Source organism: Chelonia mydas, chromosome 7, assembly GCF_015237465.2.
Source record: "Chelonia mydas isolate rCheMyd1 chromosome 7, rCheMyd1.pri.v2, whole genome shotgun sequence".
Taxonomy (NCBI): Eukaryota; Metazoa; Chordata; order Testudines; family Cheloniidae; genus Chelonia; species Chelonia mydas.
The window spans coordinates 32,705,843-32,730,774 of record NC_057853.1 but is presented as its reverse complement, the minus strand read 5'-3'; the positions used below and the strand labels follow the sequence as shown (position 1 = coordinate 32,730,774).

The 24,932-nt window shown below is 50.4% G+C and overlaps 2 protein-coding genes across 18 annotated transcripts in view; both read left to right on the top strand.

Moving 5' to 3' along the window:
- Positions 1–7,415, top strand: part of SPTBN2 (spectrin beta, non-erythrocytic 2) — a 60,428-nt gene extending 53,013 nt beyond the window's left edge. For all 6 annotated transcript variants that reach the window (XM_037904462.2, XM_037904469.2, XM_037904463.2 and 3 more), the window contains 10 exons: positions 297–541; positions 953–1,091; positions 1,438–1,522; positions 1,788–1,984; positions 2,789–2,937; positions 3,214–3,289; positions 3,608–3,846; positions 4,101–4,274; positions 4,445–4,487; positions 5,315–7,415. In XM_037904462.2, coding sequence (XP_037760390.1) covers positions 297–541; positions 953–1,091; positions 1,438–1,522; positions 1,788–1,984; positions 2,789–2,937; positions 3,214–3,289; positions 3,608–3,846; positions 4,101–4,274; positions 4,445–4,487; positions 5,315–5,548 — 1,581 coding nt within the window. In that variant the 3' untranslated portion in view covers positions 5,549–7,415. The remainder of the gene's footprint in view (positions 1–296; positions 542–952; positions 1,092–1,437; positions 1,523–1,787; positions 1,985–2,788; positions 2,938–3,213; positions 3,290–3,607; positions 3,847–4,100; positions 4,275–4,444; positions 4,488–5,314) is intronic.
- Positions 7,416–8,960: 1,545 nt separating this feature from the next.
- On the top strand, positions 8,961–23,823 carry LOC102947186 (RNA-binding protein 4B). 12 transcript variants are annotated; one of them, XR_005226152.1, is made up of 4 exons: positions 8,961–9,074; positions 10,729–11,151; positions 12,661–12,779; positions 23,200–23,823. XR_005226152.1 is itself a non-coding variant. In XM_043550977.1 (4 exons), the coding sequence occupies exons 2-4, from the start codon at positions 10,740–10,742 to the stop codon at positions 23,394–23,396; spliced, it is 477 nt and encodes a 158-aa protein (XP_043406912.1). In that variant the 5' UTR covers positions 9,034–9,057; positions 10,729–10,739; the 3' UTR covers positions 23,397–23,823. The 12 variants fall into 12 exon arrangements, 7 of the variants coding, with proteins under 7 accessions (XP_043406908.1, XP_043406912.1, XP_043406910.1 ...); XM_043550977.1 differs by lacking the exon at positions 12,661–12,779 and having other exon boundaries at positions 9,034–9,057; positions 23,200–23,252; positions 23,385–23,823; XR_006292143.1 differs by having other exon boundaries at positions 9,035–9,057.
- Positions 23,824–24,932: the final 1,109 nt, after the last annotated feature.

The following is a 24,932-nucleotide window of genomic DNA, read 5'->3' as shown; positions in this document are numbered from 1 at the left end:
AGGATGTGGGGGAGGGGATGGGAGGAGTATGGGATGGGAAGGGAGTGTGGGGTAGGATCTGGGGTCGGGAAGGGGAGGGGAGCAGGGTAGGATGGGGGCAAGATCTGGGGGGTCTGGGGCATGGGGAGGAGAGCAGGATGGGACAGGGGACAGGGCATGGGGTAGGGAAAGGGAGATGGGCAGGATGGAGTGTGGGGCAGTGTCAGGGATTCCTCTCTCTACATACACTTCCCCTACGAGTGGGAAGGGTGGCATGGGGTGGGGGCGGGATGCCACTCTGACCCCCGGCTCCCCAGGTGAAACAGGTGCAGGAGGACGCTACGCGGCTGCAGAAGGCTTACGCAGGTGAGAAGGCCGACGACATCCGGCGGCATGAGCAGGCCGTGAGCGAGGCCTGGGCCGAGCTGCTGAGCAGCAGCCAAGGCCGCCGGCAGCTGCTGCTTGACACCGTGGACAAGTTCCGCTTCTTCAAGATGGTGCGAGACCTGATGCTGTGGATGGACGGGGTGCACCTGCAGATAGACGCCCAGGAGAAGCCCAGGTGAGCAGGGAGCCCCCAGGGCACGGACTGGAATAGCCCAGCCCAGACTGGCATGGCCCAGTGTAGGTCAATATAGCCCAACATAGCTCAGCCAGCCTAGCAGAGACTGGGATGGCTCAATGTGGACCAGACTGACCAGTATCGCCCAGTACAGGCCAATATAGCTCATCGTGGCCCAGTCTGTCCCAGTGCAGTCTGACATGGCCCAGCACAGACCAGTATAGCTCAGGACAGACTGGCCAGGCCTCCACCCCAGCTAGCATGGCCCAGCTGGGATCAGAACAGCATGTGCCAGTGGACACAAGTCTGGAGACTGGAGGGAATCGCCTGGGCCCAGCCAGCCAGTGGGGAGTGGGGGGCTGTTGCCAGCTCAGCCATGCTGAAGGGTACCTCCTTATCCTCATTCCCCAGGGACGTATCCTCAGCTGACCTGGTCATCAAGAACCACCAAGGGATCAAGGCCGAGGTGGAGGCCCGGACGGACAGCTTCAATTCCTGCATAGCCATGGGCACTGCACTGCTGGACAAGGGCCACTACGCTTCTGACAAGGTGAGACTGCCAGGTGACAGCCCTCCATGCCCCTGCCATCCCAGCACTGCCCCCTGACACTACCCCCAGGTGTTGTGTAGACTGGGTGTCTTGGGTCCCCTCTAGTTCATACCCGCACTCCTATGCTGGGATCCAGGTCAGGATCCCCTCCAGTCTGTTCCCAAGTCATCCCCTGAAAGGCCCCTCTCCTGCGTAGGGTTTACGTCCCACATCGCGATCCATGACTCACCGCCAATCATTTGACTGGGCCCTAGTTCCTAGCAGTGGGACCATGTGACCAACACAAGTGTGATTCCTCCAGGGTGGGCTGGGCCCCCCACTTTCCTGAGCCAGCGCCTCTGCTCAGATTTCAGAGAAGCTGTCCCAGCTGCAGGAGCGGCGCAAGGAGATCGGAGACCGGTGGCAGGAGAAGATGGACTGGCTGCAGATTGGTTAGTGAGGAGAAAGGGCAGGGAAGAGAGGGGGCTCTATGTGTCGGGAGGACACCAAGGAGGGAAAGGGGCAGCAGCACAGCTGTAGGGTTGAATCTGATGTGGTAGGGTGCAGAGGGGTGCAGTGGGGAGGTCAGTACTCCTGGGTTCTGTCCCCAGCACCATGAGGGGAGTGTGGTCTAGTGGGTTGCTGGAGGATGGCAGCTTGCTATTCTGGGCGCCTGTCCCCAGCAGTGCCCCACCCATCTGGTCTGTCCCCCTGCAGTTATGGAGGTGCTGATGTTCGGGCGCGATGCCAGCATGGCTGAGGCCTGGCTGTCCAGCCAGGAGCCCATCGTGCGCTCAGCCGAGCTGGGCGGGAACGTAGACGAGGTGGAGAACCTCATCAAGAGGCATGAGGGCTTCCAGAAGTTGGCCGCTGCCTGGGAGGAGCGCTTCCTGGCACTGGAAAAGCTCACCACGGTGAGAGGCCTGCCTGAGGTTCGGGGGCCCTTGGTGTGTGCCCGGGGCGGAGGTGCTGCATGCCCACACATGGCCCCCTGAGGCCCTTGGCTGTGCCTTGGTGTGACACTGCCAGCCCACACAGCTCCCTGTGCTCTGCCCTAGCCCTGGCCCGGGGTTAGGATGTCTCCATGGGCCAGAGGTAGCACTGGGTTTGCCACAGAGGCCACCAATTGGAACTAAGGCCTGAGACCCACCCAACTTGGTGAATGGAGCCTCCAATGGGTGTGTCTGTGTTGAGTCTGTACGATGGATCAGAACCAGAACCCTGGATCTGGACTCCTACCCTGGAGCAGGTCTGATCTGCGTGGTGCCCCTTAGGCCTGTTTCAGCCAGGCCAATCAGAGCTGCAGTCCCAATTCTGGAGCACCCTTCACTCTGAGGAGGTGTCGATCCCAGCTCTGCCCCTCATGGTCTATCTCGTATGGGTCAGAACCAGAACCCTCGGACACTCTTGAGTTGTGGGCAGCTCTGCCACTACGGCTCGTCTCTTGCCAAATGGATCAGAACTGGAACTCCAGTTTGGAATGCCTTGGCACTGGGGGCAGGTTCCCAGCTCTGCCTCTGGCCGTCCACCTTGATATGGATCAGAACCAGACCCCTGGTCTGGACCCTCTGGGTTGGTGTCCTATGGAACTGCCGCTCCCCACCCCAAGCCCTGCACTGTGCCATGTGGGGGCATGCCCCTGGCCTGTGTTCCCAGCCCGGGGGCCTTGTCAGGAGGGACTAGGCTGTTCCATCTCTGCGTGCCCCTCTCCCCCGCAGCTGGAGGAGAAGGAGCGGCTGCGGCACGAGGAGGAGGAGAGGAGGAAGAGGCGGCCCCCAACACCACCCGAGCCAGAGCCCGAGGTCACGGTGCAGCCAGTGCTGCTCCTTGACAGCCAGCAGGGGCCAGGACTGAGCATTGCTGATGGGTGAGAGCAGGGCCTGGCCTAGAGCACCAGCTGTGTAGGGGGTTGGCATCTAGGGGAGGACAGCATGGGGAGGACAGCCTGGGGGGAGAATGGGAAGGGGTCCTGGCATCAGGGGAGGAGGGTGGCATGGGGAGCACAGGCTGGCGGGGATGGGGGGAAGTCCCAGTAATGTGCGGTACATCCTGGAGTGGCAGCGAGGTTGGTGGCAGTCCTTCTCATGGGTCTCCACCAGCCCCTAATGCTTGTTCTTGTCCCTTCCCCCCATACCCGCCACAGGACTTCCACTCTGCAGAGCCGTCTCCCGGAGCTGCCTGCTGTGAATGGGATCTACCCTGACTCCGAGTCCCCCCAGGTAATGCAGCTCCCCCAGAGGCAGCCCCCCAGCCAGGGCTACCTTGGGACCAGGAGGGCCTACAAACAGCAGCTGGGCTAAGGTGCCCAATTCTGGAACGGGGTGTGTGTGTGACGGGAGCCTCTGCCACCTTCAGCCCCATCCACTCCATGTGGCAGCTCTGACTCCTGGGTTCTATCCCCAGCTCTGGGAGGAGAGCGGAGTCTGGAGGGGGTCAGCTGGGCTGGTGGGGCAGAGCCTGGAGAGGCAGACGGCTCCCCCAGGCAGGAGGAATCTAGGAGCTGTGCTCCCTGTCACAGACCTGTTCTGTCCCTCCAGATGTCCAAGATGGCGGAGGTGACAAGCGGCGCCCGGACGGATGCCCTGGCTGAGGAGAAGGAGCACAGCCCTGCCCCCTCGCCCAAGGCCCGCACCAAGCTGCCGGCACTCACCCCTGAGCCTGCCCATTCGACCACGCTGCCACTCCGGTCACCAGACCCCACTGCCCAGGAGCACATGGAGGGGGCACTGTGCCGCAAGCAGGAGATGGAAGCCCAGGGCAAGAAGGCAGCCAACAGGTGAGAGAAGCTCTGCCCCTTACTGGACTGGGGAAGCCTGGGGACCAGCTGCCACTGTGGTGGGCAGGGCCTTGGAGGTGGAGCTGGGGGGCTGTGTGCTCCACCTCCCGCCCCTCCCGCCTGCACTGATGGCTATATCCTACCCCTGGTCCCCTTGTGGTGATGGTTCTGTGCTCCCCTGCCAGCTGTGCTGATGGCTCTGAGCTCTTCCCTCTCCCCGTGGCTGTTCTGACGGCTCTGTGCTTCCTCCCAAGGTCCTGGCAGAACGTGTACTGTGTCCTGCACAAAGGTAGCCTAGGCTTCTACAAAGACGCCAAGAACGCCAGCCATGGTGTCCCCTACCATGGCGAGGTGCCCATCAGCCTGCAGGGGGCGCAGTGCAACGTGGCACTGGACTACAAGAAACGCAAGCATGTCTTCAAGCTGGGGTAGGAGCGGCCTCTGTGGCAGACACACAGGGTGGGCAGTGGTGGGATGGTATCCGTATGAGAAGGAGGGGACCTGGTGAAGGGGATAGGATGAAGGGAATAGGGAACAAGGCAGGGTTTGGCTTAGCCATGGGGAGGTGACGTAACCTGTGTTTTTTTTCTCTCTGCAGGTTGAGTGACGGCAAAGAGTATTTATTCCAGGCCAAGGACGAGGTGAGTCTCTTACGCACGAGGGCGCTGCTTGCCCTGCCCACATGGGGGCACCCCTGCACACTGGCCTCTGAGCTCCTCGTGGCCCCTCCTAGTGCTCCTAGGTTTACATGTGTGCACACATGTAACCCATACACCTCTTGGGTGTGGTGCTGGCACCAAGACCACTTAGAGATTAATGAGTCTGCTACAGCCTTAGCTAATGGCCATGTAGCTTTTAGCTCATGGAGTAGAGGCTCATGTACTAAGCTCCAGAGGTCCCAGGTTGGATCCTGACTAAGATCTGTCGGTGTTACACGCGCATGCCGCCACCTGCTCGGGGATCCAAGTCTGCTATGCTGTAATGTCTCTCTCTCTAGTGGGGGAGGTCTGTAGGGGGCAGAGAGGGCTAACCGCACAGCCTCTCTTCCATGCACCTGGGGCCAGTAGCCAAACACCTGCGTTACAGGTTACAGGATTCTCCCAGTCCTTCTGCCATGCTTGCCAGTGTTCTGGACCCTCTGCCCTGCCCCATTCCAGCCCTAGAGCCCTCCCCCAGATATCCCTCCCCACTCTGCCCTGCCCCCTACCATCCTGAGTTGCATGCTTCCTGTGCTCCACCCTCTCTCAGTCCCTTTGCCTCATCAGTTCTGAATCCTGGGCCTTACCCCAGAGCTCTGCCCAACTCTGTCCCCTCCCAGACCCACCCTGTCTGTGCCCCAAAGTCCCACCCCTCTGCCTTGCCAACCCCTCTTGGTGCCCTGTCTCCTCCCAGAGCCAGTGCCCTGCCCCCTCTGTGCTCCAGTTCCCTGCCCCAACCCACGGCTGACAGCTCCTTCTCTTTCCCCCAGGCTGAGATGAGCACCTGGATGCGAGTGATCAATGCCTCAGTGGCCTGCACCCCGACTCCCCAGCAGGACACGGAGGATCCGCCCTCACTCACTGGCAAGGGCATGACACGGGCCGTGAGCATGCCACCTGTGTCCCCCAACAGCGCCACTGAGGTCTCCGTGGCCCTGCGCAGCAAGGACGGCAAGGAGAAGGACCGAGAAAAGAGATTCAGCTTCTTCAAGAAGAAGCAATAGGGTCTGGGGGGCTTGCTACTGGAGGGGCTGCTGGAGGGGCACTGCCCGGCTATTTAATCCATGGAACTGATGGAAGGACACGGGATGGGACAAGGGGCTCTGTACAGGGGGGGCAGACTCTGGGCTCCAGATGGATCGGAGCAGGGAGTGGAACTCTGGGTCCTGGATGGGGATGCTGCATTTTAGATCGGTAGCTGTGCTAATGTGACAGTTTCAACCAACCCTCCCACCCTGGGAGCCGCTGGGGGGATCCCTGCTGACTCCCCCATACACTGGGGAATGCTGGAGTTGCTGGAGTGCATCAGCCATGAAGCCAACCTGGGAAAAAACCTCCCTGTGACCTTCTGCACCAGTGCAGGGGAGGAGCAGCATTAGGGTTACCAGGCTGTGTGGGGAAGGGTATTTAGGTTGCCAGGACCCAGGCATGGTGGGGGAGGGGCATTTGGGCTGATGCACATTAGGGGGCATGTTTGACTTGCCTTGTCCCCTCCTGTCTCTCTGATCCATGAACCTTCTCTCCTTGCTGCCCCCCATCTCCTGGAGCTGCCCGAGTATGGGGTGGTACATCTTCCCCCACCCCTTTTCTACAGCTGCTCTACATTAGCAGATCCTGTGGCAGGGTCCATGGTGCATCCGCACCATAGTGAGGCCCCCACTCCGTGCCCCCTGCTTTGCAGACAGTCACACCCTCACAGGGAAGCTGCGGCTGAGCTGGACAGGATGGGGATGGGATCAGGTTCCCAGGGCTGGGGCTCTGTCTTTGGAGTGGGGTTATTTTTGCTTGCAAACAGAAGCAGTACCAGGGATTCCCTGCGTGAGGATGCAGACAGCTGTGGCGGTCAGTTCTCTCACCGCCCTTCTCACACTGAGGGCTTTGCTGTCCAAGGTGGGCATGGGATTCCCAGAGGGGCTGAGCTCCCCCAAACAATGGACTTCAGAGCAGGGGGACTCAGTGCTTCTGGCAATCCAGCACCTAAGAGCTGGAGAAATTACAAAGGGGGAGCCCTTATCCTCCTTGAAAGTTGAGGGGGCTGGGCTCCTGGTGTCTCTGGAAATCTCCCTGCTGTGTGGGGCCTTTGAATTGAGACAGAGTGTCTCTCACCAAGCAACCCCGCTCGGCTAGCAGAATCACTGGGTGGGATCCTCTAGCCAGGGTTACCCGGGGGTGGGCAGAGGTCAGGCTGGATGCTCAGAATTGTCTCCTCTGGCCTGTCAAACAGTTGAGCTGAAAATCCATCCCCTGTTCAGTAGGTGGCTGCCCCTTTGACTTTCCCAATGTCCTAACCCCACTGGTCTCCAGTCATCCATAGGATTTCCTGGGGTGAACTGGGGGAAAGATTCCCTCCTCCCCACCAGTGCCCAATCTGGTGTCTTTTTCCACCCACCCCTCCCAAGCCCTGGCTGGTTTCCTTTGCCTTTATCTCCCAGTCTGTGGCCCAGAAATGATTTGTGCCTTCCCGCTATGAGTGATTGCTCTCTGCCTCCCTGGTCTTCCCTGTCTAAGGAGAAACCGTATCCCTGCCAGGATAGGGCACCATGGCTCCCTCGCCCCTATGACTGTGAAATGAGCCAAGTCTCCTCCCTCTGCTGGGGTCCTGGGGACAGGCAGCTTGGAGCTCGAGGGGTGGGCAGGATTGCAGAACTGGATGGTGGCGGGGCCTGCTTCCTGCAGCGGGAGGCCTGGAAACAAGATGTCGCTGCTGCATTTGGACCATGACTTCGCTCCTCGCACCCCCTGGCTGGGACACCCCCTGAGCGCATCCTGGTGATCTTTCTGTGCTTGTGGGAAACATTATTCATGTGTTTGCAGTGGCATCTGTTCCAATTTTTGACAGAAACTCTGAAATAAAAGAGTCTGTGTAGAGACCAAGAGGCTTTGTTTCCCAGCAGGAACGGGGACGAGAGCATGTCTGCTCACACAACTTCCTTGGGGGCTGATGGGTATGGTGGGTGCAGTTAATGCAGGAGTATCACACATGCAGCCACGTAGTGTCACAGTGCCAGTGCAACTGGCTCCCAGGATTGTTGCAACACAAATCACTGATGACAATAATGGCAGAGTGGCCTGTTGCTAGCTGGAGCATGCCCAGCTTCCAACCACCGGGTCATATGTGACCACCACTGGCCATTTACAAGTAGGCTTGGCAGGTGGGCGTTGGTTTTTTTAATAATTTTGGGGGATAATATCGATGTTTATTTTAAGCATTTTTTTCAGTTTTTATCCATTTAAATATTCACAGTTGCGGGAGATGATGGAGGGTCAGACATGGGGGTTGGTCAATTATTTAGTGGCAATGGAGGCTGGGATTCAAAAAGCTTTAGAACACTTCACACTCCTTGTCAGCGGGGCATGTGAAAGTGCGGCAGTAACTATCCTTCCACCTGCTCCCACAGCATCTTTCCTACTGTGCAGGACGCGGGGGTGGGGGGGAGATTTCCAGTATTAGGATGGAATTTTGCGGGGCAGGGGGGCAAACCCAGCTTTGCCCATAAGAATTGACCCCCTCCCTGCCTTGACACCTCCCTGCAGCTGGGGGTGACCCACGGGAAGGGAGGGAGGAGGGGTGGCAGAGCCCTGTGTGTGCTACCCACTCCCCCGGCACTGGATCTGTAGAGCAGGGGAGGGGAAGCGGCTAGTTTGAACCCGTCTTTTGGTTCCAGCCCAATGCACTTCTGCACTCCCCACTCCCGCATCAGAGCCGCAATGGCACAACCTTCTACTGACCCCCCCATGGAGAGGCACAATGGAACAATCCATTTTCACTGCTCTCCCTCTAAAGAGCAAATTTATTTGAGCATAAGCTTTCCTGAGCTACAGCTCACTTCATCAGATGCATTCCTGAGCTGTAGCCCAGGAAAGCTGATGCTCAAATAAATATGTTCGTCTCTAAGGTGCCCCAAGTCCTCCTGTTCTTTTTGTGGATACAGACTAACACAGCTCCTACTCTGAAACCTATAAAGAGCAGCATTGGAATAATCAATGCTCCCCCTCGGATTGGCACAATAGAACAATCCACGATCACGGCTCCCCCATGGAGAGCCGCAACGGACCATTATCACCGCTCCCCCCCCGTGCAGATCCACAATAGTACATTCCATCATAACAGCTTACCCCCGCCCCCCATGCAGAACAGCGCCACATTCCGCCCCTTCCACGCAGAGGCACAATAGAACAATGTTATCACTTGTCCCCCCCTTCCCTAAAACAACAATGGTGCAATCCACCTCTCCGGCGGTGTGATTGGCTCTAGAGAAGTGGGGGGACGGGTTCACCCTTGGAACGCTCGATCGCGATTGGTGAATCTCCTCCCTCCCTTCCCCCCACCCAGGAGCCCCACTCTGTATCCTTGGGCTCTGCATGGCTCTCCACTTGATTGACAGGCAGCGCTGCCCAGTAGGCGCGCGGGACACTAGGCTCTCCAATGAGGAAGCGGAGGGACGGGTGAGTGGGTGGGCCTGGGCCTCGCGCCGCTGCAGCCGACATTTTGTGTGCTTCGCGGGGAGAGGAGGTGCGGTCCCTGGCGAGGTTGGTCTTGGTTCGGGGCCGGCCTGTTGCCGCGCTGGGGCGCTACTGTGTGGGCCCACGAGGGAAGGAGGATGTGGAGGGATCTGTGGGGAGGGCGAGGGCCCAGGCTGTGTCGGTGGGTTGGGGCGGGGTCTGTGGGGCTGAGGGCCGGGATGCGGCTACGGATGGGGTGGGGCTTATCCAGACCCTGCGGCTCTGTGTGTGGGGGGATGGGCCTGCGTAGGGCCAAGGTTGGAGGTGGGGGGGGTTATACAGCAAGGGGCACTATGAGGACGTGAGGGTTCTAGGGCAGGCGTCAGCATGAGCGACTGGGCTGTGTTGGGGGGGGGGAGGTACCGAGGTGGGGTGGGGAGGGGAGGTACTGAGGTGGGCTGTGTGTGTGTGTGTGTGTGGCGGCGGGGTGGGGGAATGTGGGATGGGAGAGGTCCCAGTGGGGGCTCTGGATGTGTATGGGGGAGGAACTGGGGATGGGGAATGGATGCCGTCAGGCCTTTGAGCTGCCTGTGTAAGGAGGGTTACAGAAGTGGGAGTTGGAGGGCAGCTGAGGAAAATGAGGGCCATTGATAGTGTGTATAAGGAGGGGTACATGGGAAACGGAATATATGGGGCACCAATGAAGGCTTTGCTGTACATGGTGGGGTCAGGGCAGGAGAGATGGTGAGGGCTTTGGCTTTATGTATAGGAGATATAGGGCAAAGGAGGGATATGGGATAGGGGTGGAGGTGGCATGGATGCAGATGATCAGGTAGCTCAGGGTCTGGGGATGTGGAAGGAAGGGGTGAACCTGGGTTAAAGTGTTGATGGCAGAGCAGGTGGTGTTCTCAGAATGAATGTAAGATGCTGCAGTCCTGAGACAAGGTTGTTTGCACATGCGCACGCTCTTAATTCATCTGTCCTCGTTGAGCACCTTCAAAATCGGAATATTGCACCTTCTCCCCAGCAGCTAAATCACCACAGCAGTGCAGGAAGCCCATACCATACTTTCACTCTGTCCAATGTGGATAAAATTGTACGGTCCTTGAAATAGAGGCATTGTGTCCAAACTATGCTCAGCCCTTTAGTAAACGACAAATGTTTATTGAAGGTGCAAGGAGAGGATTTAGGCAGCAGAGTGCAATTATCTGAGTTAGGACTTGACCCGGAGACTGCAGTTACCATCTGTGTTTATACAAAATGTACCATAGGATCTTAGTGAATGATGCTGGTCCCGGCATTAGTTCTGTGTTTCGTACAAAAGATGCATCTCCAACAGCAAAGCCCCTAGAACTCCATTCGAAGCCACTGATACCAAACTTCCTACTTAATTGTCAAGAACAATTTTAATGGGACATAGGGTCGTCTCTCCTGATTGTACTTAGCTTTCATGTAAATAGACTATGTGGATAGGACCCTATCACTGAAGAGTATTAGTAAAGCTTATACAGGAAGGATGGGACACTGGATTGGAACTCTGGAGACCTGGGTTCAATTCCCAGATCAGCTATACTCTCTGCGTGACCCTGGGCGAGTCATTTAATCTACCCTATGCCTCAGCTCCTGCATCTATAAAATGGGGGCAATACTGTGGTGAAGAGGGCCATATAAGTACAGAGATGTAAAAGAGCATTGCACTTGGATGGGTGCTTCTTCTTAAACCACTTTCCTCTTCCCCCAGGCTCTGCCAAGATGGTGAAACTCTTCATTGGGAATCTGCCCCGGGAGGCAACGGAGCAAGAGATCCGGTCGCTCTTTGAGCAGTATGGGAAGGTGCTGGAATGTGACATCATCAAAAACTATGGCTTTGTGCACATCGAAGACAAGACAGCGGCTGAAGATGCCATCCGTAATCTGCATCACCACAAGCTGCATGGTGTCTGCATCAACGTGGAAGCCAGCAAGAACAAGAGCAAGGCATCCACCAAGCTGCATGTGGGCAACATCAGCACTACCTGCACGAACCTGGAGCTGCGGGCCAAGTTTGAAGAGTATGGCCCGGTAATCGAGTGCGACATAGTGAAGGACTATGCCTTTGTGCACATGGAGCGGGCTGAGGATGCGGTGGAGGCCATCAGGGGCCTAGACAACACAGAGTTCCAAGGTGAAACATGAACCAGGGAAAGTGCAGCCTTCGCTAGGACTAGGTAGCGCCAGGTTCTGTCCAGAAGATCAGGTCAGGTGGAAATCTGTTGGTCATGGGGTCATAATTGTGCTGAATGAATAATGGCGTTCAGACTGATCATGTTGTCTGGATGAGTTTTTCAGTGTAGATGAACACAAGAAGTGCAGAGTTCTTGGGGAGGTGTTTAGGAATTGGATAAACCATAGTTTTTGTTCAAGTTAGAAAAGTGCTTTCATTGGATTTGAGAAATACTTTCAGTTAAGTACATGTCTAGCTAATGAACTAGGTAATTCAGTGCTGCTCCTCTGGAGAACTGTTTGTCATACATTTAATAGTCCTGTGGCTGCAACTATGGTTGGAAAAAGTGTTACAGGAGATTGAAGGGTATTGACATAGCTGTGGGGAGACCAGGACTGGAATAGCAGGGTGCACTGTGGGTCATGATTGAGTTTCATGGGCAGAACTGTGTGTTTGCAGAAGCCCAGGACTTGAATAGCAGGGTTGAGATTGTGGGGCATGACAGAAATGTGGAGGAAGCTTGCATAAGACCAGACATTTCGGTCCCTCATCTTTAGGAGTATTTAAAGCTTTGTGCAGTTTTTAAAAGGTGTTAAACAAGAGATCCAAAACACGTTAAAGGTGACCTGCAAGGAGGGGTGGGGTGGAAATGGGCTTGTCTGCTTTTTTTATGATACATAAAGTTGGTCTGAACAGATTTATTAAATTAAAACTCTGCTTGTTTTTTTCTACATCAGAAATTTGGGTTTTGTTTATGGTGTGAGTCCAGTTCTCTAATCATGAGACAGAGATGACCTCACAAAAGTGAAGAGTGAAAGCTGAGGTATCAAGAGGAGAAGGGATTTTTAGTTAGACAATAACTTTCTTTCCCTGTGTTAACTCCTAATGAACTCTGGTTACCAATCAACCTTTTGAATAAGGAAGCCTTTATTAATTTCTCCTTTAAATTGTTAGAGCTTTGAGATCTCCCAGTAGTCCTGCAAAACCAAAGAAGATCAGATCCTTGCATTCCTGATCTTTCTAAGGTTAAGACCAGTGTTAGACATTAGACTGGTCCACAAAAAACTGTCTTTTTTTTTTTTTTAAACCACCAATTTATTAGAACGGGAACAAACAAGCATAAGATGTTATGGCCTCCAATAGGTTTAGCTTTAGACAGTTAGCCTAATTACAAAAATACAAGTTACTTAACTGAGTTACTTTAACTCAGAAGAATGTGAAAAAGCGTGAAATGAAGATTACTCCTGGGGGGATTCTGCGTGACTGGGACCCCCCAGAAAATGGGCCCCCCATCCCCGAATTCCTGTGCTTCCCTGCAAACAGGGAAGCAAAAGGGGGAGGGGGGGGCACGACCAGGGGTGCAGTTTTTTGCGGGGGATTGCTCCCCTTGAAACAGAGGTGAGGCATGGGGTGACACATAGGGTTACAAGCCAGTGAGCTTTCCCCTCCTCCCCATTTCTGCAAGCACAGAGTTACCCAGCTGAATGAGGCTGTCTCCCGACTCTGCCGCTGAACACCACCTCCTGGGTCCTAGTGCCAGTCCTGCTCTGCTTCTGTGTGCTAGGAGCCTTCCTGTTTTCTGTGCAACAGTGAGTGCCTGCAATGGGGTGGGTAAGGGGGGTGGGGGAAATGAGGGTGCGGGGAAGAGGCAGTGGGGAAGGAAGGGGAGTGGAATAGGGCAAGGGGAGGGGAATGTGGGAGTGAGATGGATAAGAAAAGAGGATAGGGGAATTGCAGGGGGAGCAGGAGACCAGCATGCAGCATTCCCTTGGCCGCAGCTCGGGCTCCCCCATTAAGCAGGCCCATGGAACCCTCACTCTGACAAGCCCTTCCCCGCTACACTTGGACCCCTCTGATGAGCCCCCCAGACTGCCACCCCACTGATCCCCAAGCAGCTGCACCGGGACCCCCACCCCATCAAGCCCCACTCCTCTGGCGTTTGGAGCCCCCCCCCCCGAGCCCCATGTCCCCACACCCAGACCCCCCTGCTGAACCCCATTCACCTTCACCCAGATCCCCTGCAGAGTCCCATTGCCCTTGAACCTGGAACCCCCCAACGAACCTCTGTGCATCCAGATCTCCCTCTGAGCCGCTGCACCCAGATTGTCCCACACCTGTTCCCCCCCCGCACTAAGCCCCTCCACACTTAGATCCTGCTGGGCTGAGCCTGCCCACCCACCTCTGGTGCACCTGGCACAGAGGGGCAGGGCCCCAGGGTGTTTCTGGGGCAGGCCCAGCCCTTGCACTGTATCAGGTCAGGTGCAGCCTCACTGCAGAGTCCCTGTTCCCGGGGGAGGTGGGGGCTTCAGGGTGATCTCCCACCTCAGTGCAGCCAGTGTGTGGCCTGTGCTCCCCACTGCCATGCTGGAGATACATTTATTTATTGATAAATACAATTTGCAGAATTTTAAAATATTGTGCGCATATTTAATTTTTTGGTGCAGAATTCCCTCAGGAGTAGAAGGTCTAAAAAATGAAAGAATGGACCATAATGGAATCAGAATGGCAATCTTGCTGGAGTATTTGACTGAATAGAGGATCAACTGACATTATTTGACCAGTCAGTTGACTGACTTACCAAGCCTAGTTAAAACCTCCCTGGCTGCCTTAAGCATTTAAAAGAGGCTGAAAAAGAACCAGCTGAATTTTTAAAATGTCATTTGTCTGGTATCTTGAAGATTGTACCTTCAAACTTAGCTTGAGACAAATTGACTTAATCAACTAAAAAGTGGGAGTTCAAGGTAGAGGATGAATTGATATTGACATGTTCTGTTGGAACTCTGAGCTGCGGAGCATGGGAATTGCCAAAGTGGATCAGAGATGTGGTCTTTCTGGTCCGGTATTCTGTCTCTGACAGCAGCCAATACCAACTGCTTCAGCGTAAGGTTCAGGGGACCCTGTAATAGCATTGATGGGATAACTAGACCCCAGCAGAGGTTAGCTCTTGCCCTGAAGCAGGAGAATTTAAATCTCTTCCAAAACTTACATCTGTTTATATTACTTACTATTCTTGTTCTGGCTATCCTTATCCATGTAAATGGTCAATACTCTTTGAATCCAGCTTAGTTTTTGATCTTGGTGATACCTTGAGGCAGTGAGTTCCACGTGTGAATTGTGCTCAGTGTGGAAATAGTGTTTCTCTTTACCTGTTTTAATGTTGCTCCTATCAGTGTTGTGGAATATCCCCATGTTTTTGTATGATGAAAGGGTAAATAGTAGCGCGTCTCTAAGATAAACAGCCCCATTCATTTAATCTCTTCATATGAGAGTTTTTTCAGACTCATAATTCTCATCACCTGTCTTTTGCCCTCATCTGTTTCTGATACATACTTTACGGAGCTGGGGCAACCAAAATAGAACACAGTACTCTAGGTGGAGATGTCCCAATGATTTATAGAAAGGTATTATATCTTCAGGATTCTCCATCCCATCCCTTATGTACCTTGGAACTTTGCTACTGCACATTGCACAGAGGTTTCCATTGACCTGCCCAGAGTGATGCCCAGACCTCTTACAGAGTTGATCCCGATAATTTAGGAATTCAGTAGGCGTTCAGATTAATGCACATAGCAGGGAATACTTTCCATTTATCAACATTGAGCAGTGGCAACAAAGCAGACATGCAGTTTTTGTTGTTTCCAATGTTTTGGTTGCACAAGCTGTCTTCTGCTCTAGCAGTACAAAAGGCATCTGTTAGTGCAATGTGGAAAGCAAGTTGATTTGCAGACTGTAGTGTTACACCTGTGCACAGATCTTTGGGTCCTACAATGGATAAGCCCTATCTAGTCTTGGGAGTTAGGCTGTGAAGCTCTACCTCAGAGAGGGCAGCTAAGGGTCGTGTCTGGTATCACCATTGAAAGTGATGCTGCATCTCTCAACACCTCATCCCAAAAGTTAACCTGGTAGGGGTTTGTAGAAATAATCTCTAGTAAAAAAAACAGCTGCTCTTCTGTTTAGAACAGAATATTTGTCTTCTCTTAGAAGCAGCAGCTAGGTGTATCTTTAGGCAACTCTGTAAAAGAAAGGGTGTGTGCCTGGAGGCCTGACTGTCTTGGGTCTAAAACGCAGCATTGCATACACCCATATGGCCTACACAGAAATTAATCGGATCTTAGGGAGTTAGCCATTTGAAGCTTGTGGCAGTGCTGATATTCATGCATGAGAGCTTGTTTCATGTTTCTACTAATAAACTTCCCTGCACTGTATGTAGGCTAAAACATTTGATTTCCATTTTCTAGTGACAAGCAGAAATAGAACTCTCTCACTGATGATATTCAACAAAGGGTGTTGAGAGAGAGAGAGAGAGAGAGGCAGATTGATACTAGGGTATTTTGCACCTTGCCACTAATTCTTCTGTCCCAGGCTCAGTGACCAAAAGCTGTTAACACCCCAAGCTAGGCCTGGCAGAATATTATTTTTATTTTTATAAAATGTTGGTGGATAATATTATTTTTAAACATTTTTTTTAGATTTTTGTTGATTTAAATGTTCACAGTTGTGTGAAATTAGGGGAGGGAGGGTCAGACAATAGTTATTTAATGACAGTAGACACTGAGATTCAAAACATTAAAGATTTGTAACAGTTAAAACACAAATTGTCAACGTCACATATCAAATTATACAAAGTAAATATCCTTCAATCAAACTCTTTAAGTTCTCAAGCAGCATTTTTCTTATGTTGCCTATCTGTAAATTTTAATTATCGATGGAAATATTTTTTCCACTGGTTAGTGTATGTACAGTAGGTGTTCTCAAACTGGGGGTTGGGACCCCTCACGGAGTCACAAGGTTATTACATGGGGGGGCGTGAGCTCCCAGCCTCCACCCCAAACCCTGCTTTGCCTCCAGCATTTATAATGGTGTTATAAATTAAAAAAACACTTTTTTATATATTTAAGGGGGCTTGCTATGTGAAAGGGGTGACCAGTACAAAAGTTTGAGGACCACTGGTGTACAGTGAAATAGATGTTTTCTGATTAAAAATCAAATTCTTCCAAACATACTCATTGCACTTCCATAATTCCCATGAAATAAGCTGGTGGGTCCCAGCCCAGTTCCTGTTGAACAAGTGTGCACCTCTCATAAACACTGCATTCAGGTGCTTTATTGAAAAGTCCAAAGACTGAACTGGTCATAGAGAATGAACCCGCTTCTCTTCAAAGTGGCCTTCCAGGTCAGGATTGAGACATGTTGGCTGGGTGAGGGTGCTGGCACATTGTGTGGGCACTGGTAGTGCCAGACCTGTTTTATAGATAAGTGACTTCAGTTTTCAGAGTTGCCAATATCGTATACTACACCATAGTGTGTGTGGGAAATCTAGAATATATAAAAGATGAAGTTACTTGTGGTTTTTTCTGAGAGCAACTTTATTACTTCTGAAAACACAAGCACCACTAGGGGTAACATTTTCAAAAATGCCCAAGTCACTTAACCTCTTAAGACCTATTTTCAAAAGTGACATGGGTAGCTTGCTATAGTCAAGTATCGTATAAATAGTTTTCCAGCCCTGGGCCTACAGCACTTTCCTACCTGTTTAGTATCAGTCTCAAACTCTTGAAGCACAGTAGAGGGCGAATGCCATGGTGTCCTTCTCTGTCAGGTAAGTCCCATAGTGGTAAGTTGCTTTGCTACCAAAAATAGTGGCTATATCTCTGTAATTTAAGGTAAGTCAAGTTGGCAAGAGGTCACCCATCAACTTGTGCAGTTAAACTGGGACTGTTTTATGGACTTTCTGGCTAAAGGATTACTGGATTCTCTTGTGATTTATGTTCTGTAACATCTAAATGAAATGGTGTCTTGATGTAGAATATAATCTGGGCTCTGACTCTCTGAATGCTGCTGAGGGCCGGATCCTATGTCAGAGATAGACGTCGCATGTTATGGTTACAATGCTTTTTTCTCTTCCAGCTTTATGTGCAGAAGCTCCTCCAGTGTCACCCGGTTGGAGGGATCTTCTCACCTCTGCTTTTGCACATTGCAAAGCACAAGAATGGTGATCAATAAATAGCTTTAATTCACTGAAAGTAGCAAGTAACTCAGTAATTCAAACAGTTAAATATTTTTCAGTTTAGCCGGCAAAAGTGCTATACTTAAATCTGAACTTAATACCAAAGCCACAAGGATTCCTACATTATGCTCCTTGAAGTATTGGCTGTTTCACACCAAGAACTCCTTTGTAGTGTCTATATTCAGTCTCTTGTCCTACAGTCAAAACTTTGAGTGACAAGTAGACAGTTTCTGGTCTGAAATGCTCCTTTGCTTTGGGCTAACTGGCAAATCCACTTTCTTTGTAGTACATCATCTACATCTAGCATGCAGCTACAGCATTCTTGCTGTTCTAAGGTGCATGGTATAAGAATCTAAATAGAATAGATTGCGTCCTCTGCAAGGAGAAGCTCACTTGCTGTATGCAATCACCTGAGACATCTTGGCAAAGAAAACTGCCAAAGAAAAATCTAGCACTGAGTTCTGCAGGGCTCACTGATACTGAAAACCGTTCTAGGTTAGGTTCACAGACTAAATATGCAGCCAAAGTGCTTGCAGTGTGAGAAATTTCGTGTGTATGTAGCTTTTTCATTTGAGGTGGAAGAGCAAATTGCTCTTACAAAACTGTTAATGATCCAGAGGCTTATAGCTAACTTGCATGGCAAGACTGCCTGACAGCTTGGTTAGTGCTTTCAAACTTGACAGTCTAAACTTACATATCAAGATTGCTATAAAGGCATCTAAATAAGTGGCCTGACATTCAGAGCAGCTCCCACTGACTTCAGTGTCAGAGGAAAATGTTTTTCCACAAACCTGACCATAAGCAATGGAAACCCACAGGCACATGCAATAGTCATACAGTGCTTTGTCCACAGAGCCCATGACGTCTATATACATCCTGCTACTTTTTCCCATCAGGTGCTGCAGGCTTTGTGTTTTAAAAAGGGGGTTAAAGATCTCTTTGGACATTGCTAGGAGCCATCCCAATGTAACCAGTGCCCTTTCTGCCAGTTAACATCTCCTGGTCTCCCTTGTGGCCTGGATGGTCGGCATGTGGCTCCTTTTTGTTTAGCTTCTCTGCAAATCGCCTGCCATAAGATTGCTGTGGTGTGAGCTTATTGTACGTCTCTGCTAATGCCCAGCCTTCACCAGGCCTGGAAGCAGAAGCCAGAGATTGTAGACCATTTTGAATTGTACATGGGCTACCAATGTATGTAACTTTCTTGAACTTGAACTACCATACTTAGCAAGATAGTTCATGTTGTGGTGTTCCTGGTCTGCTCTGACAATCATTATATGGATACCTTCTGAAAAGTCATCTTGGGATTTGTCAGGATGTTTCCTTCCAGAGTTCTATCAATAACCATTCCAAGTCAGATACAATCACTGGAGATCTTGGGAGTTCTGTCTGTTCTTGGGGCTCTGTACCACTTCACGTGGGTAAATCTTAGTAGACAGTGAGGAGCCAATATCCCGTAAAAGGTGACGGGTAAAGTTGTTGGTTTGACTCATGGGCAGAATGCTCAATAGTTGTAGCTATCTGGTTAGATGTACTGAGGGGGTGAATCGATCAGCTTGTCTTGATACATTTTTAGATCAAGATTTAATATGCTTTGTTTTGTTACAAATCTTGTGGTTTTCCATATGGCATCAGTTTATTATAGCAACCATTCTTGCGTCTGTTTCTTAAAGGCAAGCGGATGCACGTGCAGTTGTCCACCAGTCGGCTCAGGACCGCGCCCGGGATGGGAGACAAGAGTGGCTGCTATCGGTGCGGGAAAGAAGGGCACTGGTCTAAAGAGTGTCCGGTAGATCGCACGGGGCAAGTGCCTGACTTTACCGAAACCTATAATGAGCAGTACGGAGCGGTGCGCACTCCCTACCCCGCGGGCTATGGGGAGACCATGTATTACGATGATGGGTATGGAGCAATGGTCGACTACTACAAAAGATACCGCGTGAGGCCCTATGCTACGGCATCTGCATACGACGCCTATGCAGAGCAAACAATGGCCCAGTATTCGCAGTACGCGCAATACTCCCAAGTACAAACCACAGCCATGGCCGCCACCACAGCCATGGCCGCCACCACAGCCATGGCCAATCGCCTCACTACTACCCTAGACCCTTACGATAGAGCGCTGCTGCCAACCCCGGGAGCAGCCGCAGCGGCAGTAGCTGCAGCTGCAACTGCTGCTGCAGCAGCCGCATCCTCCACCTATTACACCCGGGATAGAAGCCCCCTGCGTCGCACGGCAACCGCGGCCACCACCGTCGGAGAGGCGTACGGTTATGAACGTTGTCAGCTGTCTCCAGTCTCGTCGGTCGCTCGGGCCTCCCTCTACGACGTTCAGCGGTTCGGGCGGGAGTCGTATGCGGACAGGGCGCGGTACTCTGCGTTTTGAGTCGGAGGTGAGAGCACTTTCCGGTCTAGTTCATAGGTTTTTGTCCGGATACTTTGAGGACCTGGGGATCCTCTTCCTAGGTTCTAAGTACTTAACATACATGGTGCTACAGGGGCACATTTGACCCTGTATCACTGGATGGTAGCAAAAAGTGCCTTACACCTATTAAACTCTGAATTTCACTTGTCAGGCATTTGGCAAAGCTTTGACCCTTGTTAGGACTTTACATTAATAATACATCAGGCCTTTCACCTGGAAGTAAACACTTTCCAAAGTCAGGATCTAAAAATGAAATGTAAACTGAGTCAAATCTAGACATACTGCATGTTTTTCTGAGGTATCTGTCACCAGAGTATCTAGTGCATTGTGCATATAACTGAAACAGGTGTACATGTAGGGCTTGGGACATTTCCCCCAAATAGAGCATGTTTTATATTACCCATGCTGCTACTGTACAGCTACATTAATAAGGCCAGAAATGGAATTATGGGGATACAGCCAGGGGATTAATTGTCAAGGGGATTCAAATTCCTGCAGTTAAAGGCCAGAGCATGATTACAGTTGTCACTGTACTCTAAGAATATCCAATTTCAGACTTATGATGAGAGGGTTTTTGAGAGCTCTTTCCCCCCCTTTGCGGTGGTGATCCTTCAAACTCATGCACTGGGACATGATGTTGTGGGGAGCTATTTAGGACCCAGAATATCTAGGGCATTGTAAATTGCAGTAAGCACGAATTTCCAGGTGAAACGACTTACAACTATTGTGTGGAGCATGGGTGTAGTTTCCTCTGATCAATCTCTTCTGCAGTAGATGAAGCTTCCCAATGGCCTTGTGGGAGCCCCCACAGAGAGGGAGCTGTAGTAGTCTAATTTAGGAAGTGGGAGGGCACATGTGCTGAATGAGTCAAAGATGAAAGAAGTTACTGGCACATGTCTGCTCCTCTTGGGACTTCAGGAGCAGAGATGAGTCAGGGAGTTAAGCCTTGAGGGCAGGGGCAGTGTCTTACTTGTCTGAACTACCACAAATACTGTTCACAAAATAATATTTGGAGCTTGTAAGTTGCCTGAGAGTCAGGAGAATGTCTTACATTGAAGACAGTGGTCACTGTCTTGTTCATTCCTGCCAACGAGCATCCTGTTTACCATAATGCCTGCTTCCAAGGAACAGGAGCATACACCCACAACTGCTTTAACTTGCCTCAGTTAAAACAGTTGGAAGCTTGTGGCATGGCCTCCAGTGATACTAGGTGACCTAGGAGGGGCCAGAGGATTTGACAGGTGATGGAGGATTAGAATTCTCATCTTAAATCTGAGCCCCCTCTTACACACCTGGTGTAGCTGGTGTGTCCAGTTCTGCTCCCAGTCTGTTGTCATGGGAGGGACTTCACTTTACAGGATTGGATTCTTCACTCAGCTCACCTTGCATAAAGGTTCTTGCCTTGTCATTGCACCATGCCTAGTGGGAAGGACCTGGGAATCTGCCAGGGCTCCTGTTGCATGTGGCCAGGGTTCAAATGTAAAAGTAATGAGAGAGATCAGAAGTTTGACTCAAATAACAGCATTGTACTCTGAGCTGAGCTTAGCCCAGGTAGTAGCATATTGTTCTTCAATGACTTCTTTGACTACAGCAGAAGAGGCCCAGGTAGTGCATTTCCAGGGGTTGCTTTTGTTGCAGTGCATTGGGGAGTTATCTACTGATTCCCCCACTGAGTACGCCATTCTGCATCCTCTCTCAAAAGTGCATTAGCTGTCAGGTTCATGTAGGGTTGCAATGAATCTTGTAATAGGTTTCAGTTTCAGTGCAAGAAGACACCAAGCTGAATACAAGACACCATGTCTGTTGGGATTTAGGCTTCTAAATCACTTAGGCACTTTAGGGATTAAGGGTAAAATGTTCCAAAGTCAGCTGCTGAGAGTCTGTGTTCAGGAAGCAGTTTCTGCAAGTAAGCAGGGTCCTCAGGCACTTTAAACTTAAAAGAAACCTTGTGTAAAGTAAATGGGGTTTTTAAACCTAAATTTCTTGGCCATTGTCTAAAGGCCAAAAGGCAAAATTTTCAAAAGTGCCTAACCCCTGTTGACTTGGGTTCCTGTGTCATTTTGGTGCTTTTGAAGACTTTACCCAAAATCTTCTGGAGACTGAGTTATCCGAGTTCTTAATTCTTTCTCTTCTTGTTTAATTCAAGCTGTCTTTGAATTGTGAGCAAGAACATCCTCACCCTGAGAGCTATTTTTAGTCCATGTTCTGGAAACTTAGATCCATGGCAAGAAGATGAGCTTCTAAATGGGCTGGAGGTCTTGATGCTCCTGCATTTCAGAGAAGATATTTGAACAGGGTTTTGTTAATGCCATTACTTGAATGCTACACTTAACTGTATTAAACTACAGTGATTCTTTAATTGGCCCAGTCATACCAATAGCTACAGCACAGCAGATGCCTTCTCTAAAACTTTCTATTTAGGCACATTCTAAGAAGCAGAACTACTCTCTGTCCTTGGAAAAATCTTCCCTGCAACCTAGAAGTAGGTCTGGTGGAGTGGGCCTGTTGTAAAGGACCAGGTCAGTGTACTGATGGAAGCCCTCTGTGCTCCTCTTGTCACCCCAGTAGTGGGGGTGAGCACAGGGATTTTAATCAGGATGTCCATCCTGGGCCCCATGTGAACATTTGGTCTTCGGTATCAGGCTCTGGCTATTAGAGGTCCAGTTGGCTTGGAGTGCCATTGCCCTCTAACTACTGGAAAAAGGAGCGTTCTCTTCTTCCCACACCAGCTGGCTGTTGGTAGGGAAGGGCCAGGATGAGGATTCTGCTGCTCCAGCCCCTGCTGGTGGTGTTTGCTTTGCCAAGCAGCTATAAAGTGAAACTGACTTGGTTGTTGGCTTCCTAGCTCTGTGTAAGGAGTTCTAAACAGCAGCAATGAACAGAATTGGTTTAGTTAGTTTTGTTTTGCTGCTTGGCAAAATGATGAGCATCAGCAGAAGCACTAGATCTGCCTGCGGACTCAGAGATGTGCTGTACTGGTCAGGTTAGGAAGGCTGTCTAAAGACTAGAAACTTAATCTTTTAACTGAAAGAACTTGAAATGGACTCCAGTGTGGGAGGGCTGCCTGCACATGCTCTGGAGTAACTTTTTTCAAAACTCAGTCGTTGGTCATTAAGGACCCTTCCCGTACAAATATAACCTTAGTTTTTTTTTCAGTGTTTGGAGCTCAGTTTACATACAGTTGCCTCTAACAGGAAATAAATGGAGTATAATTACACATGAAGTAGTTTCTCTCTAAATGCAATGAATTCTATAAACGAGCAGCTCTTCGTGGTAAAACAAAAGCCTGGACTTGTTTGACCAAACCACAGCCAAGACCAAGGAGTAAACATGAAGCTCAATTTTATGTCTTTGGTTTTGGACCCAATTAACACAGAGCTTGGAAACAGGAACCTCATTAATGTCATAACCATTAAGGATTTCTCATGTTGATTTTTGTGGCTTTCAGGAACAAATAGATTGACTTCTTCTCTAGGAAATGCGCCTCTTCTTTGTACAGGAGACTCAAGGTGGCCTGAGTGTATTGAGGGCAGAAATCTGTCTTCAGGCCTTTGAATGAATTGTGCTTTTTATCTTTCAGGTAGGATATGTGCGGCTGGACGTCGGGTTCCTGTTGCACGTGAAATCTATATCGTACGTGTCAAACTGTGCTGGGCTTCAAAGCATACTGATCACGGCTAATGCATTTACTCATAATGGACATTTGTCTCTCGTCAAAGTGTAGTGAAAAGTAACTTAACTTCCTTTTCTTTTTTTATTTTTCAGAAATTGCTTTGAATAATTTTTTGGCCTTTTATTTTCCCATGACCCTAGAGCCATTATTCTCTGCTGCTCTTTGGGACGTTAGTATCCTTTACCCAATCTAAGCCCAGCTTTTGAGCTAGAGTAGTTGCAATGCCAGTTAACTCTTTTTTGGAGACGTGCTTGGGATTACTGTCTTCCTCTTGCAGTTCAGTTTGTAGCTTGCCTATTTAATAGTATGTTTGTTTTTAAAGGTGAATAACCAGTCTTAGTTAAGTATGAAATATTATATCTTAACGTAGTATTGCAAAGCCTGCTCCCCTTAGTTCTAGCCTGCACTCTGGAGTCATCTCTTCTGCCCCAACATTATTTTTGGAATATAACCTGTAACTCTCCTTCTCTCTGAAGTTTAGCATCGTTTGACCACCTCTCTTTTTCCAGCAAAATAAACACTTATAACAGATGAGAGTATACTTGTGTCTTGTGTAAACCAGAACCATGCATGGTGCACTGGTCTAAGCTTGTGGGAGTGATTTTATGGAAGGAAACAGTTCAAGACAGAGTACTTAAGCCACTATTTATAGTAGTGCCTGGAACTTCAAAGGAGAGTGGGGGTCCCATTGTGGTAGGCACTGTAAATACATATAGCTATCACAAAGATTACAATCTAAATAGACAAGACAAGGGGCAGGAGCAGGGACTCAGTAACACTAGGAAAAAATTGTAGCTGAATTGGCAACTGAACTCAGGTCCCCAGAGTCCTCAGCCATTGCATTATGCACTAGTCCTTTCTAGTTCACCTCTGAGCATTGTCTAGGTCTAAGCTATACCCTTTGAGAGGCAACAGTAGGCAGGAATTTCTCAGTGGTCAGCTGTTGCAGGACTTGCAGCCTTATTCATGCTACTTTGATGTGGAACTCCCTCTTCAGGGTATATAGGGTCCATGCTGCATGGGGAAAGAGCCACAGGCCGATGTCACTGCTTCTCAGTAGTTTCCTCTTGTGAAGAAGTTGCAGCTTGAAAAAGATATAAGGAGGTAAGTAGATCTCTGCAGCAGCAACCCTGCTGCTGTCAGCCCAGCTCTTGTCAAATCCCTCTGAAGAGAGCTGCTGTATGTCTCTCTTGATAAACTTGAAGGGCATGAGCCAAGTTCAGAGTTAGAGGTGCCTGAACAAATCTATTTCCATCTAGTTTAGTCTACTCTGACTGTCTTACTACCACCATTCTCTAATCAGATCTGTAGTCTGCAAGGAAAGCGGGGTGAGGTGGCTAGTGGCAGTTTATGATTTAGTTGCAAAAGAGGAAAAGCTCCTGAGCTGAGTGAGATCCTGCACAAAAAGTGTGGATACAAGAAATGCTTCTGACATGCATTCCCAGATGAGTACATGGAGGTACACTCACAGCAGTTGCCTTCTCAGTCAGGTACCTTGCCTGTTAACTTCAGCAGTCTCAAGGTGACATACAAAGGCCTTATCTGCTCAGTGAAGAAACAGCAGTTGAGCTGGTGTAGGCTTAGAATGAGGAGGGTTTTTTTTTTCCATGGCATTGATATTCCCAACCACTGCTCCCCTT

Bases quoted from the DNA above. Each gene is read 5' to 3' on its own strand.
- LOC102947186 (XM_043550973.1), top strand. From the start codon at position 10,740: ATGGTGAAACTCTTCATTGGGAATCTGCCCCGGGAGGCAACGGAGCAA. The intron at 11,152-18,867 runs GTGAAACATGAA...TGTTTCTTAAAG, and splicing joins AGACAACACAGAGTTCCAAG to GCAAGCGGATGCACGTGCAG.